At 37.9% G+C, this 18,744-nt stretch overlaps 1 protein-coding gene, 1 long non-coding RNA gene and 1 other non-coding gene across 3 annotated transcripts; 2 read left to right on the forward strand and 1 right to left on the reverse strand.

Moving 5' to 3' along the window:
- Positions 1 to 8,818: 8,818 nt before the first annotated feature.
- On the reverse strand, positions 8,819 to 10,784 carry LOC149936253 (uncharacterized). Its single transcript, XM_090153193.1, has 3 exons — positions 10,502 to 10,784; positions 10,279 to 10,434; positions 8,819 to 10,191 (listed from the first exon to the last, which is right to left on the reverse strand). Exons 1-3 carry the CDS (start codon positions 10,725 to 10,727, stop codon positions 9,737 to 9,739), a joined length of 837 nt encoding a protein of 278 aa, XP_090009319.1. The 5' UTR covers positions 10,728 to 10,784; the 3' UTR covers positions 8,819 to 9,736.
- A 6,460-nt stretch (positions 10,785 to 17,244) lies between these two features.
- LOC149936254 (U5 spliceosomal RNA) lies at positions 17,245 to 17,362 on the forward strand. The gene has a single exon (XR_016472708.1). It is a non-coding gene; the product is annotated as a U5 spliceosomal RNA (small nuclear RNA).
- A 29-nt stretch (positions 17,363 to 17,391) lies between these two features.
- On the forward strand, positions 17,392 to 18,607 carry LOC149936255 (uncharacterized). Its single transcript, XR_016472272.1, has 3 exons — positions 17,392 to 17,589; positions 17,654 to 18,082; positions 18,173 to 18,607. It is a non-coding gene; the product is annotated as an uncharacterized LOC149936255 (long non-coding RNA).
- Positions 18,608 to 18,744: the final 137 nt, after the last annotated feature.

Below are 18,744 nucleotides of genomic sequence, written 5' to 3' on the forward strand. Positions count from 1 at the left end.
GTGTGGATTTTTGCGCGATGGTTTGTAGAACGTTCCGTCCAAGATTCCGTTTTTCCAACACTGCACTTTTCAGTGACGAAGACACATTTTCCAGGGATGGTGTTTTTAACACTCACAACCAGCTCAAATGGGCTCATGTAATCATCATGCGACATTTACCCGTGGTTACCAGGAAATATTATTTGTTAACTTCTGGGCTGGATTAACGGAGCCGATTTGATTGGTCCTTACATGTTGCCGCCAAAAGTCAATGGGAAGACGTACAGTGCTTTTCCGCGTAATGACTTACCTGACCTTCTTGATGATGCCTCCTTAGAAATTTTACGATAAATGTGGTAACAGTATGACAAGGTTATGGCTCACTTTTCCTTGCAGGTTTGTAAGTTCCTCAACGAAAAATTTCCACAGAAATGGATTGGTCGAGGAGGTCCAGTCGCCAGGCCGGCCAGATCTAAAGATGCTAGACTTTTTCTTGTGGGCTGGATGAAAGATTTTGTCTAGGAAACTCCAGTCAAATCAGAGGTGGAATTAGTTGTAATAATTAACGCCGCTGTGGAACCCATTCCTACCCCACCTGAAGTGATCGAGGATATACGTCCATCTCTTCTTCGCAGCTGCCTTCTTTTCTAAGAGTTGGAGGACGAAATTTTGAGCATTAAGCAAAATAACGTTTCGCACACGATAATGTTTTGCTTCTTTATTTTATAAAGTCCCATTTTCTTCCTACCCCTGAAATCGGCTTACCTATCTGGGTTCTTGAGTTCGTAAGGTAGCCAGCCTACTGTACTGTTAGGCGTCTTCAGGCCGAACTTTAAAACACTCTAGCGCTTGTCCAATTCGTTGCAGAGGATCGCCACGAAGACAGTTAAACATCTTTACTCAACCCCTACAACACCTCAAATTTTCTGTACTGAATTTTTAAACATCCTGTATAATATTGAAACATCTTAAAGCCGCGATTTGCTTTAACGCCGCTGATGCTCTACGACTTGGACCTTTAAGGGGGGGGGGGGGGCAGAATAACGTGGGAGAGTGAGAATGGTGTATATAGCGAGAAGCCTTCACACCAGGCGCGCAATTTACAAACTTTTAATGTCTGTAGAAGAGAACCTCGGCACTAACGGTGCTTGAGGCAGTCAAATAAAACATGCTGAGTATCTTCCCGTGGCCCACAGTGCGGGCCAGAGTCGGTGGGGCTTAAATGAAATCGACTGGGGGTAGAATTGGTGGGTAGCCGTCCACACCCGAGCCACGCCAGTAGTGTCGTCACGCCCGCGAGAGTTAAACGGTGAAGACATACCTAGAACTCGGGAATGGCTTCACTTCGCGTTGGGGCCAGGAGCCCGGAATAGACTGCCAGCGCTGTGTCCACGCGGAGATGACCAACCACGCACAGGCACCCTTTAATTCCGCAAGAGTAGAAGGTAGAAGGAAGTCTACCTTTGAAGGACGAATCAACCGAGTAACAGACGCTAGCTGATCGGTGCACTCATTACCAGGAACTCTAACGTGAGCCGGACACAGCAAGAAGGTAATTGGGCTAATGTACCAATCGCGTAAATTATGAATAAGCGTTGTGAGTCTGAACAAATCATTACAGGTCCTTTAAGATGCGTGAACGCGTATGAGAGGTCCATTTGGATAGCGAAGAGTTCTATCCTACTAATAGGATGAACCCAGTCAACCAGTGAAGTCGCACCCACCTTGAGAGATGGAATCGATAATACCGCACCCGTGAAACCTGAATCAGGAGCCGTCCGTATATATATCACCGTTGCGTCTGTGAGGTGAGGATCTAAGGCTTCAAAGAATAGTTGACGTAACTGTACAAAATTTAATGCCTCCTTGGGAGTAGATAGCCACCGCGGAATGATCGTGGCCTCTGGTGGCACCCATGGCGGGGAGTATGTAATGGGTAGGTGACTCCTGGGGGAGTGGAAGAGCCAGTCCAGATTGTGCAGCTGCGCTAGGCGCCACGGTCGAAGCACGAAAGGGAGCCTGTTTGCTGGGAACCTGTGTTCCAGTACCTCCATGGAGGCCTCTATAAGTATGTTAAGCACAGGGCCTCCAGTTACCCAGTAGTCTAAATCCGGCACTGAGCTTGATCCTTCTCTGGGGTAGAGGCCTGCGCCGATTTGATATGGCTCGGCGGCGGCGTTTGACCCCAAATATACCGGCGGCGGCTCATGCCGGCGTTTAGGCCTACGGCGGCGGCGTCTTCGGCGTGGCCAAAATGACCGGCGGCGGCGTTTGTATAAATTTTAGAGCTATTTCTTGTAACGACAGTTTAAAAAACACGCGACCAAAAGGGCAAGGGCAAATACCAACTCGTACTCATTGAGTTGGGAATATTAATCTATAGGTCCAATCAAAACGTCGGATTTCAGTATTTCGCGAAACAAGTTTAAAAAAATAAGAATACTGCCGTCTGCTCCCAAATGATGAGAAAAATTTATCATTCTACCCGTGGCGCCGTCTATCTCTCAATGGTTCGTTCATATAAGACGCTTTTTACGGCGAAAATATTTTTTTTTTCAAAATAATGGTCCTTTGGATGGCGCCACGGGTCATATAACATTCGTAATTTTCAAAAACTTGTTTCGCGGTGAGCAGATTTGATTGTATCTCTAGATTAATATTCCCAACTCAATGGACTAATTTATGTACTTCACACAGGGACGCCACGTTCCCGAATATTTGCTTCGGGCGATTGTTAAATGTGCGCTCTGGCGGCTGAGTTAGGAACTAACTAACTAATGATAACCGGGGAAGAAGGAAAAGGGGTGAGGGAAGGGAAAATACAAATGTAACTCGGCAGCTGGAAAACACGTGGGACTGGCTCAATTTGTAAAACGTTTGTTTTAATGTGCTAAGTACATTAATTAGTCCATGGTCCTTCCGAGGTAGGCCACTGGCCTGACGTCAAACGACAACCAAAATTATTCGCAGTTATGCCGGGTCGAAATTCGGTGGAAGGCTCGATATGGGTTTTTTTTTTTGGTCGTGATCCACGATAACGCTCTGCAGTGGCGTATACAAGTAGGGTTCAATGTCAAACCCCTGCGCCTACCTTGACTATACTAAATTGACACCCCCTTCTCGACACCCCTCTTAATATTAACATTCTTGGACCCCCTTTGACGAATTTATGGCTACGCCACTGACGCTCTGAGCCTTCCAATCTAAAATAAATCGGAGTTACGATTAATATAATTTTTGTTGCCGAAGGTTATCATCGCACGGCGAACATACATATTGCTATGTTATTTTCCATTTAAATATAATTTAAAGTAATATGATGTGATTTTATAAACGTATTGGACGTCTAAAATGCAGTATATCAAATGCCTTATTTATTGAATTTAAATTAAACAAGTTGGCAAGCCAAAATATACCTCTCCTCGGAAGTATGGTCCCTAGTGGTATTAATTTCTCGATACGACCCCCAAAGATATCTCCGCAATTCAGAGTTATTTACGAAAAACGTATTCTCGGTTCAAACCCTGCCCGGTATAAAATTTTAATTTTAATTTAAATAATTGAGACGAAACAATCGAGTTTAATTTATTCAGAATATTATAAATTAAGTAGTTACAACAGCGAGTTAGATTCACTAAAACAATGCACAATTGAATTTAACCCTTTTTACAGTACATGTTTATCAGTTGAATCAAAAGTGGATATAAAACAGAAAGTCTGGGAGGAAAAGGGTTCGTTAGCTTTCTCAGTGGTTTCCTTCAAAAATAAGGAGCTGTTTCCCCTATACAATGATTGAGCCAATCAGGAACGACTCTGTTACGTTTGGCCTATGTCTCATGACGTCACGGTCAGAGGAAATAGTTCAGATCGGCGATGCTAGCTAACCTAGCGGTAAAACCAAGAAGCATTCCTTGGTAAAATTCCCGAAGACGTTGTCACGTTGGTTAATTTATTCCTTTTTCAAAAATTTTGCCTCTGTTAAGTTCAGCGTGGCTCAAGCTCGTGAGAAATATACACCAGAAGAGTTAGCTTTAAAGCCGAAAAGTATATTTAGTCAGTGTAATTTATTTATAAAAGATTTGTATTCAATTGGTACTATACAAACCAATGAAGATTTAAACCAAGGCTTAACTAAAATTCCAGTAGATAGGGATGTACAGATAAATTTTAGTATAGTAACATGGATTAAATAACCTTATAAGGTTATTTAATCAATGATAGTAATAACCAAGGTAATAATGCAGAATCGCAAACTGAGAGACTTGGCACTCCGTAGTTTTGGCCATGGCCGCCATTGTGGTCATATTTTTCTCCCCACGATAAAAATTATTGAAAAAAAAAACTGTGACGTAGCACTGCCAAGTCCCTATTGTATCTCAAGAAAAGGGGGATGAAATTAATTGTTTTAAAACTAATAAACTTAAATGTGCTAAACGTAAATGTGAGCCAAATGAAGCTGCTAAGGAGACAAATTGTGATGAAGATTTTACACTGTTGAAGAAATAAAAAGTGGATAACTGCACCCCGATTAAATTACTAACTTCAGTTGATAATGTCCCATGTAGCCTGTCGTGTATAATATTTTATATTGAAACTTTTCTCAATCACCGCTGGGACTTTTCGAATTATAGTTAAAAATGTTTCTTTAAATTTTAATCATATTTCACAACTGAAGTAGTTTCTTTAATTGTTTTCCCTGGATTATTTCTACCAGGTGAGAGGCGAAACTGATCCGATAACCATTTTTGTAACTGTTGACACATATGGCATTAGGGAATCATGTGCAATAAATAAACCTCCGTTGTTAATTCCCCTCAAAACTACAGGGATTTTATTGAGGTTTTTTGCCAAGCTATCCAATGTACTACATTGGAGACTTCATTTGCATATATTGGGTCATAAATTATAACTGGGTCAATTCCTTCTTCATTAAGTACTAAATTGTATACCCAATTATTCCATGCGTACAGAAAGCCACTATCCTCCTCTTTCTTCAGAGTAATGCGAATGTAACAACTCGTGTTGAGAACACATATCTTCTAGTAGTTCTTTTAAAGTTCCATTGTTTTTAAATTCGTTAAACACTTTAAGCCGCACACCCCATTCAAACAAAACAAAAATGTTTTTATCAATTATCTAACTAAGCCTTGCCAAACATGTGAATTTTCTCAAAGAGCAGACGCACCAAATCCAGCCCAAAGACTATATAATCAGGTGGATAAGGAACTGAAGAAGAACTATAATATATCAGCCGATTTACGCAGGTACATGCGAGTAAAGCGCCATTTGTAATGCTCCGCCAAAGGGGGTAGGCACAAACTAGGGGCATGCTTGGGGGATCCTCATTTTTGATGGAACAGGGCTACCGGGTCCTCCCAGACTTTGTTTTATATCCACTTTTGGTTGAATATAATACTAAGCAAATTTTAATGAAAGAAACATCTACAGATGGTATTTGTATTTTTCTCGCTTACGAAATACTTGCCGCATCTTTAACGCTCATTTTATTTCAACTTCCAGTTGACGTTGTGACACATACCGCATGAAAAAGACCAATGCCGTCCAATTTCCAATATCATATAATGACTCGCACACCCAAGAAATCATTGACTGCGTTAGAAATCGTAGATATCCAAATATCCACACCAAATATACAGGGTCTTTTTTTTGCTCGGAAAAGTGTTTGTTTTCAAAAACTATTTATAGTACCGATTTCAAATTTGGAAGGTCAATTCTCTATACCGGGGGACATCAGTTTGAGAAATTTGAGCGTTTTCGGTAATGTTTTTCACCAATTTTGAAAAATTATTTTTCGACCACTAGGTGCGAGATAAAAAATTTCTATTATAAAGTTGTAGGCCGTCATCGAAAACCCTTAAAAATTGTTCACTCGACGAAAAACAATTTATTTATCAGTGAAAATTCGAGCTTGAAAAATTTACAAGTTGGTGAAGCCAAATTACGATTGTTTGAAACGATAATTGAAAAGGGAACAAGTCTAATACAAACGTAGTAGAGTTTTCACACTTGAAAAAATGTACACGTTTGGTTTTTAAATGCAGATATTTTATTCACATAAATTCTTACAAAACATTTTCAATAATATCACCATTGGCTGCAACACAGGTTTGTGCGCGGACAATTAAGTTCTCAAACGCTTTCTCTACCATTTCTGGTGTGACGTCTCGGCAAGCACTGATTATTCGTCTAATGAGTTCCTCCCTAGTTTCAATGGGCGTGGCGTATACCTTTGCTTTAACGAATCCCCAGAGAAAATAATCCAGCGGTGTTAGGTCAGGTGACCTTGCTGGCCAATGCACTGGACCATTTCTCCCTATCCACCTTTCAGGAAACTCGTTGTTGAGGTGCTCAGTTACTTGCCGGGAAAAATGCGGAGGGGCGCCATCTTGCTGAAACCACAACTGACGTCTTTCAGCCAATGGAAGGTCGTAGATTGCGTCACTCAGTTCGTTCTGTAGAAAATGTAAATACCTTTGGCCGTTGAGGTTCGTCGGCAGGAAAAAGGGACCAATCAAACGGTTTCCAACAAGTCCAACCCAAACATTGACCCGTTCAAATTGAACCTGGTGATGATATTCAAAACCCCAATGTGGGTTGATGTCAGACCAAAGATGGCTGTTTTGATGATTAAAGGGCCCATCTCTAGAAAATGACGCTTCGTCGGAGAACAAAACATGGCGCAAAAATTGTCTATCTTCTTGGACAGCATTTAGTAACCAGTTGCTAAATTCATAACGTCTTTGATGGTCTCCGTCAATTAGTCCTTGGTGGAGCGTAGCTCTGTATGGGTGATAGCGATTCTTACGAAGAATTTTCCACACACGATTTGCAGAACAACCCAAATCAGCAGCGGCGTTAGCGCAACTGTGACGAGGATATGCCACAAAGTACGCGAGTACATTGTTCTCGAAGTCTAAATCCGGTTTCAAACAATCGTAATTTGGCTTCACCAACTTGTAAATTTTTCAAGCTCGAATTTTCACTGATAAATAAATTGTTTTTCGTCGAGTGAACAATTTTTAAGGGTTTTCGATGACGGCCTACAACTTTATAATAGAAATTTTTTATCTCGCACCTAGTGGTCGAAAAATAATTTTTCAAAATTGGTGAAAAACATTACCGAAAACGCTCAAATTTCTCAAACTGATGTCCCCCGGTATAGAGAATTGACCTTCCAAATTTGAAATCGGTACTATAAATAGTTTTTGAAAAAAAACACTTTTCCGAGCAAAAAAAAAGACCCTGTATTTACAAGAAGCAAAAACCTTACCATCAACAAAGCACAGAGAGCCACTTGACTAACCGCCAGCTCTTAAAGCATTTAACGTTAAATTATCTCCTTTGAATTAACACAACTATATATAGGTCGTTAAATAACAAAAAAAACTAACAAAGTGGACCACCCACAGGGTCTACCCTTTAACCCTCTAATCTCGGCTGACTGCGCTAAAACAGATTTAACCTTTAAAAAAAACCAGATTAGGCCTTCATAAATTCATTAATAAAAAAAGACTTTATTACCTATTATGCTTACGATGCCTGTCTTAATTTCAGTGAATCTAAGCAGCTATCGGTGGTTCTGTGGTAGAGCGCTCGACTGCCAAGCCGAATGGTCTGGGTTCGAAACCTGGGTGGCGCATTTGTTTTTAATCAATAGAGAAACGCTAAATTAGAATTTCTTCGATGCAATAATTTCAATTTCAATTTCAATTCTATTTCAATTAAACCAAAATTTCGTACTCTATTAAATACGCTTCCGATAAAGCTGAAGGTCTAATTTTCAATAATGCGTAACAAGTGTCGGTGGTTCTGTGGTAGAACGTCCGCCTGTCAATCAGGAGGTCTCGGGTTCAAACTAAGACGAATACCGTGTACAACTGGTGGAAACCCTGCCATTGGACGTTGAGAGGTAGCATTACACTCAGCACTCGGTCCGTCCCAAAGTCATTAAGAAGAAGTTGGAGAGAAAACGCCCATATAAACACAACAGACTCAACATGCACAACCATCAGAATACAAACACAACAAATTCAACACTCACAACCTACGCATAAACATTACAAAAACGTAATACACCAAACCGTCACGACGGTGAGCGAAAAAACACCATCCAAACCGCAAATGCATCCGTTAACGCTCACCGTCACACGGTGGTTTTGCCAACCCTTTGAGAAACTGCGTACGCAGTGATTACACTTTGCACCGAAAATGCGAACGCGTTCGCAGGCCTGACAGACCCACAGACAGACACGGTGGTTGTTTGTCCCCTCGGAGAGGTAAAAATTAGCAGTCTCAGATTGGCTATAGAGGTAACCTGCCCAATGACGTGGATCCCATGGACCGTTCATGAAGTGGGCCTCCGTCTATAGCCAAGATAGTAATGCTGGAATCTTTTGACGCTAACAAAATGCTATTACTCTGCGTCGACCGAAATCCGAAAAATAAAATTGGACGTTCGACGTCATGTTCAAATGTAGTTATTTTTGCGTAAATGAAAACCAAGCTTAATATACCAAAAAAAGTGTATAAAGAAAAAAAGAAACGGCGGCGCGCCGTTCTTTGTATCGGCGGCGGCGTGCGCCGATTTTCGAACCATCGGCGGCGGCGCGATCGGCTCTATCAAAATTATCGGCGGCGGCGCAAGCCTTTACTCTGGGGTACCATGTAATAGAGACTTGGCACTCCGTAGCTTTGGCCATGGCCGCCATTATGGTCATATTTTTCTCCCCACGATAAAAACTATTGAAAAAAAACTGTGACGTAGCACTGCCAAGTCCCTATAGTTCAACTGGGATTTTATTATGCAGAATAGAAATTTTTTGACGTAAATGACCAATAACTCTTTCTACGTGTATACGTACATTCGCAATTTTTCGTGTTTCTTCTATAGCTTTTAGGTCTAATTGTTTCTTATTTTTGGTGAAGGCTGGGAGTTTTACTGTAGCAAAATAAAGCCCAACAGAATCCTGAATGTAAAACCCTCTATCGGCTAAAACTACATCCCTAGGTATTAGTTTCTCTAAAAATCCACAATTTTCAGTCTAGTGTTTATCACTGACTCTGCCACCCCATCCTTTGGATAAGAAACTGATAGTGCCTTGAGGTGTGATGCCAATAAGAAACTTCACAGTATTGTGCTGCTTATAATTTGACCACGTTTCGGCTTGTCCGATTACACTAGATGGTTTTTCCGTATATATTTTGAAACAATCAATTACTACCACAACTTTCGTGTCAAAATGTTCTCGAAAAGACATTGGCATTGTCGCTTGCAAAATGTGCCTTTCTGGCCAGTGAACATATCTTACTAGTCTTGTTGCCAAAGCATCAAGGTATTATAGAACACCTTTCCCACCGTTCTCTCAGATACGTCAAAGTCTTTATTCGTGAGAGCAAGCCTTAACTTTAATAGGGTTAGAACTTAGAACACATTGTTGAAAACACTGAGTTATGAAATAGATATGGTTTTGCTTCGTCAACAACTTCCATTAAAAATTCATAAGTCTCAAGACCTGTCAAAAATTTTAATTTATCGTGGTTTCCAACAAAGTAATTCTTGGAAAAGGTTTTCATTTCCAAATGGTGACGTAACCGCTCTAGCTCAGAAATTTTGTCTTGAATCTCATTGGTGTAACTCAAAAGGAGTGTTTGTCTCTCTTCTAACGTTGCCCTTAATTCATTCATTTGGGCTTCAGCTTTTCCTAAAGCTATCATAGCTTCTTCTAAATGAAATGATTCACACAACTTGGCAAATGTTTGTGCTCCCATCTTCAACTAGTTTATCAGTTTGTGTAGTTACATGAATAGAAAAAATATATTCCGTTTGAATGTAAACACTATTAGTTTCCGGAGATTTTTTTCTTATTTGACTAGCATCGAAAATCTTCTTGTTCAAATCCGTTTGAATGGAGACACTCTTAGATTCTAGGGATTTTTGTAGTTGACTATCGTCACTGACTTCGTTCAAACCAAGACTGACATCAGTTGATTTGTTAAAAACAAATTCAGTACCTTCAATGGTGGTACTGTTTAGGATGGCAGATATGTCAGCCGAGACATTATTTGATGATTCCCCAGCAACCATATTAAACATTTCGTTAATTAAATCCGATGACTCCTCATTAACTGAGGACCTGGTTGATGAAAGGATAGTTGAATGCTGTTTCCCAACAAACGAAGGTACTTTGGTATCTAAAATAAAGTTCACAAGCTACGTAAATATTTCTACAGAATATTAACTGAACTTCAATCCAAATTTTAATATAATTTCAAACTTACTTGTTTTGGATTTTGATCTGTTATTTTTCCTTTTGTAACGGTTAGCCCTAGACAAAAGCTTTGCCTCATCTTTTGAATTTATACTTTCATCCAAACTCATGTGTTTACTTGGAATCCAGTCGGGATTAGAATCATCAAAGAGAGCAGCTGGAGCTCCTGGAAATAAGCTTTTATAACTTTCCAAACTCACTTATTTCAGAAAAAACTAAAGAAAAACAAATACCTGAGTAAAAATGAGTGGAGCATACCCGGTGATGATTTCGGGCTAGTTCAGTGCTAAGCCTTAGTTGTCTAAGCCACTGTTTATTTCTAGCTTGCGATAAAGTTCTAGTTTTTTCGCAATGATTAACTATTGGTCTTGGTATTCTATGGAATTTTATTTTCTCCCCACTTTCATTTAAATTACCGGTTAAGCTTCTGCATCCCTTCACACAACATCTTTGAGCCATTATAATTACAGGAATTAGGAAAATATGACCACCATGGCGGTCGTTTTTTTAATACTTCACGTAGATGCCGTGGATGGCGCTAAATTAGTATTGTAGGATTTGCTGACATTATTTGAGACAGACCTTTTCACACGAGCCAACTTTTCAAATCAAAATGCTGAGTCAGCAAAAATGGATCAGTGATCCATTTTTTTCTCGCGTACTTTTTTGGTGGATCAACTCATCGAACTTTTATTCACACGAACCAACTAGTTGACTCAACTCAAGTTGACTCATCTAGTTGTATCAAAAAGTTGGCTCGTGTGAAAAGACCTGTAGATGGCGACACTATAAAGTTTATCAGGAATCCATAACGCTACTTGGAATGAGTATCTCCCCATATCCCTGTGGTATTTTGTGGCGGAACATTGTGGGAGGGGTTAAAAACGCTTATACCGCCTTAAATGACGTCAAATTCAGTGACAAACAAAGGCTTATAAGCTCCGCCTACTATGTTCCGCCACAACGGCGGGGAATCGAAGCCGTTATTCATTCCAAGTAGCGTTATGGATTCCTGAGTTTATGAAAAATAAACTTTTTTAAAAAGTTATTAATTAATTACTAAATTATAGTACTTTAAATTCATATTAAAAATATATAATTTTTGTAATTTAAATTAACAATTAATTTTAACTGTAGTTAACACTCTCCGCTATGGCACTATAATACGATTTTAAACTATCCAATCAGGGAAAAGAATTTTGTATTTTACATTTCGACAAAACCGTTCTCCTCTAAAAACTGAAAACTTTCAACCAATCGTTGAAAATCAAAATTGAACCCTTTCCAAAAAAAATTAAAGAACTATGCTCGACATCAATGTTATACCGAGACCAGTAAAGCGACTGGCGTTTGTCAATAAACGATCATCCGAGGAACATTATTAACTGATCGGTAGATGGCATCGCTAAATATCAGCAGTCAGCACACACACACACACACACCTCTTGCGGATTTTGTACTGAAGCTCGTAAATAAAAATGAACGTGATAATTTTCAACCTTTTTCTGTCCATTGTGAGGTTCTTGGTTACAGATTATTTTATTTAAAAACACTGTTGCCATTCTGTTAACTTGTAGCTGCAGCGGATGTGGTGAAGAATAAATAAAGTTTAAACTTCTGTGTTACTTTAAATTTGAATTTCATTCTTGTTATATTTCTGTTAAAATAATAAATACTCTACTTCAAGGTTCTTACAAGCGGCACTATAGACTCTACTTGATATTAGTGTTCGAAAATATTTTAACCTAACTTTAAAGCAAGGGGCGGCTTCTGTCTAGTTGCATTCGCTCGCACTAGATGTCGTTAGTGTATAAATCAAAACAAGTTGAGTGAGCATCAAAATCTAGTCTAAAAGGTGAGGCAAATTGGGAACTTCTCGCGTTGATTGGCTTTTCAGTATCACGTGATTATTAACTTACTAATCATGTGGTCAACTCGCCTTTGCTTTAATGGCGTTTTCCATTGGAGTCCTCTGAGCGCTCCTGGAGCGCTCCTAAATATAAAACGTGTTCCATTGGGACAAAAAGGGCAACTCCAAAAAGGAGGCACGTCTTCCATTGGCACTGTTGCTCCCTCGCGGATTGATCCGAGCTGCCCCAACTCGAGGGACGGGGCAACCAAAAAAGAGCAATTTTTAAGCAAAGTGACTCCGAGAAAAATTCGTATTCCATTGGGAGGGCTGGAAGTCTAGTTCTCCGAGCACCTAGCGGAGTTCTCCGTGGTAGAGCGATGACGTAGAAGGCAAATCCGGATCACGCTCGGAGCAGTCCCAATGGAAAACGCCATTACCCCGGAAGGTGCTGCCACCTAGGAGCAACAAACACAACACCCCACACAAGGAGAACGCAACCCGTCAAAGTCGTGGATTTTCTTGTGTACATTTTTCATTGGCTAGACGCTTTAGCGCCTGCTGCCGTCGGAAGGGGAAAATTCGGAAATTGTCTTCCCCCCGCCAGTAAAACGTTCAGAGTAAAGGCTCGTGACGCTCGTCCAATGAAATTCGTACACAACCCTTCGTTAGCGTGTTTAAAGGCTAGCTACGTTCTAATTGTGTTTTTTGCTCCTAGCTGCCACCTAGAAGCGCTTTTAGAAGCATTTTTGTAAAATTTTATTACTTTTTTTGATAGAGGTATCACATGTTTTAATCTAATAATTACTTAACTACTACCGTTATGTAGGGGACAATATTTGAGGCGAAGTTTAAAATATCCACGACTTTGGTTGTGGTAACAGTGATGAAATATATATTTTTATGGGTTTTATTAGATCACGTTCCCCGAGTTGATAAGACGTTTTAACCAGTGGCGTAGCTAAGGGGGACACATTCGTTATCTTTATTTGTATACCCCCGTACCGTAATTTAATACATACCGGGCACAGGGGGCACATGCCCCCCCCCCCTCGAAACGTACAAATATTTTTATTTTTTTACTTAAACAAAATCCTGACTACGCCACTGGTTTTAACGTAAACGATTCGAGAGTGCTATATAGCTGAACAAGTGAAGCTTAGAGACTTAAATAATTCACTAAAATGAACACTAACAAAACCGATATAAATTAACATTAGGGTCATTCCATACGATTTTGACCACTCATGTCACCATGGGTCAATCGATTTTTTTTTAAATTTTAAACACAGATAGATCTGTCTAAAAAAAGGTGATATCCAAGTTTTTAGCTGAAAATATTGAGAAATTTTAGAATAAACACAGTTTAACCGAAACCCCACATTTTTTGGTATATCGTACCTCGATTTCAGTACCCCTTCGCTTTAAGTTTAATAACGTTTTATAAATATATTTTATTTTAACAAAATAACACATTCTTACACATTTTGGCAAGGCCAATTCAATGGTGGAGTTTATATAGTCCTAACTAGAATTGATTACAGGTTATTGGATGTCAAAATGTACCTTTTTATTTTTGGGGGGTCTAATTCGAGGGGTTAAAGGGTCATGTGGCCAATTGAAAACACGAAATATAAATACACTATTAGATAGCTCTATAAAAGAGCTTTAAAATAAGCTCTTAAAGAAAAGGGGTATTTTCCTTGTTTTTATTTGATAAATCAATAACCATTTTCTTGAAATTCAACTATTTTGAAATTTTTTATTTTTGATATCATACAAAAAATGTTTTAAATCCTTTAGAAATTATTACTACGTATTTAACGATGTGTGATAAATAATGCTCGAATATTTTCTAAATCATAATCTTTAAGAATAAAGGATCTAGCCCTGGAAGAAGTCGCTGTAGGCGTTCATAATAGTCGCAAAATCAAGTTAAGAGGTACATGGCATTTGTCGTTCCGCTTAGGCCATGACAGACTGTTAACTTATGTATGTATTTTTCAACCCTTAATTTTGAGTAGTAAATTGATAAAATATTTAATTGAAAATAATTGCGTGTTAAATAGAGGCATTGAACTTTTTAGTATCGCCTGTAATGTTTATTGTAACTGAAAATTAAACCTAATCTATAAATAACTAGAAAAAACCATATACCCTTCAGTATTGATGTTTTCTAATCCACCATTTTGGTTAGCTTGGAAAATACATTAAGAAACACATGGTACAATAAATGCTTCCGAATTTTATTTTTACCTTTTGTAATACCATAAGTATCAACACTTGCAAAAGATTCATTTTATATCATCTATAATGTGTGATAGGTTCAATTTAACCTTCTTAGGGGGCAACCTCGGCTGTGACCAGTTCATTTTTCACTGAATCTTAGGCGGAATTCACAATTTAAAGAAAAAATAATAATTTATATGTATAGTCAGGAGTGGTTCTTTGAAATATTTTCAATTACTAACCCTAAAACAATATTACTTACGTATACAATCACAAAACTAAAGTTGTGTTAAAATAATACTCAACGGCTCATGTTTCTCACTTCGTAAAACTCACCTTTTTATATCTGCTTATGGAAAAGATGATTTTATATAATAATGGTACGATATACCAAAAAATGTGGGGTTTCGGTTAAACTGTGTTTATTCTAAAACTTCTCAATATTTTCAGCTAAAACCTTGGATATCACCGTTTTTTAGACAGATCTATCAGTGTTTAAAATTAAAAAAAATCGATTGACCCATGGTGACATGAGTGGTCGAAATCGTATGGAATGACCCATAATGAAATGTGTAATTTTTATAAATATTAAAAAGAAACCGTTTGTATAGGAAATAAAAATTGGAAGAAAACAAACCCAAAAGGTTAATCTGACGGGGGGGGGGGTCAGAGGAGAGCCAGAGGCTTACAGGAAATATTCCCGGCGGGGTCAGCGCGAACGAACCAAGATTACTGGATACACCGATGACCTCCGCACAACAACTTCTAGCCATTTCGCTAGAGGCCCTAAAAGGGGAGGAAGCGAAATTGACCGGAATTAGTGTAGACCTTCGAAGAAATGATCTGTCTTGAAGAATGAGGGGGTTTGTCCTTAAACGGGGGAATGAGAAAGTGGATTGTTTGGTCCCATTTGAAATCCTAATACTCCGACCATATCATTCTGTATTTTTTCGTAAATTTGTCCGTAGATATACTCTATAAAGGTCATGATTTAAACATTTATTTGAATCGACAGGCAACCTTTAAAAAGTATCAATTTTAAATACACGGGCGTCTGAACTACCGGATCTAGTCATTTAACAAACTATACTCTCATTAATATTTTGCATTGGTAAAAAACAGAAACGCACCCAGGATGGGGCTTGAGACCCGACCCCTATATGAACATAGGCATTCCAATTATTTTAAAATCCTAGCCTCCCACAAGCGCCAGGGCCACCTAAATTAATTTCTGAGTGCGCCACTGCTAAAGATGGACACACGATGGAAGGCTTGCGTATACTAAAGATACCACGAGGTTAATGACCGCCGTGGTCTCTGTTGAACGGCTCAAACCTTATTTGCAGCGTACAAACTGGCTAAAGTAGACTGTCTGTTAAACTCTTATAACTGCTCGGAGACCCTATTAAGATAGTCACCACTATTCCTGACCTTCAAAATTCTACCCGCCATACATTACATTTGTCGTAACATTTCTTATTTCAAATTTATGAAACATTAATATTTAAATTAATCTTAATTAAATTTAATTATTTTTATAGAATAAGCGTTGCTACAGAAACTACTTTTGTACATTTTCTGAAATACATCCAATAGATGATTTAAATCGCGATTGAAATAACTGATTTCAATCACATGAATTAAAATCAGACAACCCTTGATACTAATATTCTCGATTCGCTCTATTCCGGTTACGGACGATTCCAGCCATCGACCGATAAGTGTGGCTTTCTGCCCTTCCATTCATATATTTTTATACAGGGTGCTTCATAAGGTTATGCAAAAATTTTAAGGAGTTGTAAGGGGTGAGTTGAGAAGTATGCCTGTTTTTTTTCCCATTTTCCTACGATGAGTGCCATAGAGCTTCAAAGTGTGGTCTACTAGCCCCTGTAAGTAGGTTGCAACAAGCGCAAAACCAAGCAGCAGGGAAATGCGATTTCAGGGGTACGACGAATTTGCAAATGCGTGGGAATTGAGATAAATAACAAAAAACAAATGAGTAAATAAGAAATGTTGCATTGAGTTTAATTAAACACGGAAGAACAAAGTGAACAGATTCGGAACACAACGTGAGTATTTCAACAAGTACGCAATTCCCTCCTTCGACGCAGTCGTCTTTGTGTAAGAGTTGAAGGAAGAAACTTTGAACATTTATTGTAACTGGTACAAAATTACCATTTTCCCACTTTGTTCTTCTGTGTTTAATTAAACTCATTGCACATTTCTTATTTACTCATTTGTGTTTGTTATATATCTCAGGGGCTAGTAGGCCACACTTTGAAGCTCTCTGGCGCTCTTTTCACTATTCGTAAGAAAAAATTCAACTTTATTCAGTAAAACAGTTACAAATTAAGTTCCCTAAACTTTAATTTCAAACATAATTAAAAAATCTTCCTTAATTTCTAAATTTTGGTTCTCGATTGAAATTAATAAATCGAAACCTTTTATAAATTAAGTTAAAAAATTTGTTCGTTATTTAATTATTTTGTTTATTTATGGCGAATTACATTTGTACCAGTTATTAAGAAAAAATGCGACAATGCCAATGGTCAGTAACTGTGTGTCAAGTATCAATTTAAATGTCAATATCAAATACACAACTCAATTTGCTGAAAGCTCCAAAATCTTTCCCTTGGGTCAAAAAGAAATCCGAAAAAATTGTTTTTTTTTTGTTTTTTGCATTCTTAAATAAACGAATGACCCACGAAATCAACTTTATGTTTCCAACAATATAAAAAAGTACCAATATAAAGTACCAACATAATGATATATGAAGGTATAGATTAATTAACATTTACAGTAAAAAAGTAAATGTAACTGTTTAGAGGTCATTATGTGAGGCTTGAGTGTAGTTGAAATCTTACTTGAAACTATGTTCACCCTAATATAATTTAACAAACGCTCGGGCTTTTCCTCAGCCGCTTTAATCTTTCGCCTTTTACTAAAGATTACCGTGGGGAAGAGCATTCAATGAGCCTATAGGCAATTTTTGAAAACTCTGCCATCTGGCAGAGTTACTTAACTAATTCTAAAAGAAATACACTCTTCTAATAACTTTAAAATTACTACTAATAGGTTACCAAATAGCTCTTTCTATAAATTTTCTTGTGCTAGCCCAACTTGTAAGAGATGGGTCCTGGCACGTCATTTACTGGGGGAGTTAAGGATATGTTTTTTGAACCTAGGGCAATGTTCGAGTTAGAGAGCTTCACGTCGTATCTGATTACCAAATATTAATTAAAAGTAAGTCAGTCGATTATTTTACTTTTCTATTATTACATAATAATTAATACTATCATTTTTGTAGAAATCCCTCTCTTATAGCACGATGAAGATAAATTAATGCCCAGATTTTGACCTTGTTCGCTAAGCCTAGGTCAAAACAAATACAGTTTATACTATAAACTTTATAGTATTAATCTAGTCTACAAGAGTACTGGAGCTGTGTGCTAACAATTTTTTATTATCCTGGGTATTGTGATAATAAAACGTTTTCAATAACCATGATGTTGGTAATTTTAGCCGAAAGAAGTGCGATCAAGCTAAATCTATAAACATTGCCAGTAGAAATTTGGACCAAACAGCTAAAGATAGTGGCACAGATTTTCTAAAAACATTCTATTACTAAACATCACGCTCCAGTGTAAATTCAACTGCTACTACAAGCATATTCATTAAAAGCAAAGTTGAAGGTTCATTCCACTGCATTCTAAATATGACGTTGCTGTTAAATCAAGTACGCAAACTGTGTTAGTTGAATCAGTTTTGTGGGGCTGTAAACCCGGTTATTGTAAGCACGTTGGAGCTGTACTCTGGTATATTTTAGATTGCAAATGCCAAGATAAAGTCTTTGTACCGGATGACCAAGTGTGTACAGAAAAGATCCGAACATGGAGCGCAACAAAAACACAAAGAAGTCTACCATAAAATCGTTCGACACTCTCCTGGAAAATACTGCGATACTCTTAAAGAAAGAGCTATCTGTCGCTAAAATTGCAGTAGTGATTTAGAAATAAAAATGTTAAATTCAATAAAAAATAAGTACTTTGATTAACATTTTTAATCTATTCAGGCTTTATCATTTACCCTGGGATTACTAAGCCTTAGCTAAGTTTTGAATAAATTCAATTTTACACACCTTTATAGCACCAAAATTTATGAAGAACCTAATTTGTATATAAAAATTTTGAATTTTGCCACTTAACACAATATTCAAAAAGTTAATCTAAAAGATTTCACTTGGTTATTTCCATAAAAATATCATACAACATATTTTTTAGTCTGTTTTATGTAATTCATTACTTTGTATACTATTTTATATTGTATAAAAATATCTATACTTTGATGCTCAAAATTAGTTGTGGCTTTTAGAGCAGTTTGTTTTGTTTAATTAATAAA

The sequence above is a fragment of the Leiobunum rupestre genome, chromosome 7, assembly GCF_980474605.1.
Source record: "Leiobunum rupestre chromosome 7, qqLeiRupe1.1.hap1, whole genome shotgun sequence".
In the NCBI taxonomy this organism is placed as follows: domain Eukaryota; kingdom Metazoa; phylum Arthropoda; class Arachnida; order Opiliones; family Sclerosomatidae; genus Leiobunum; species Leiobunum rupestre.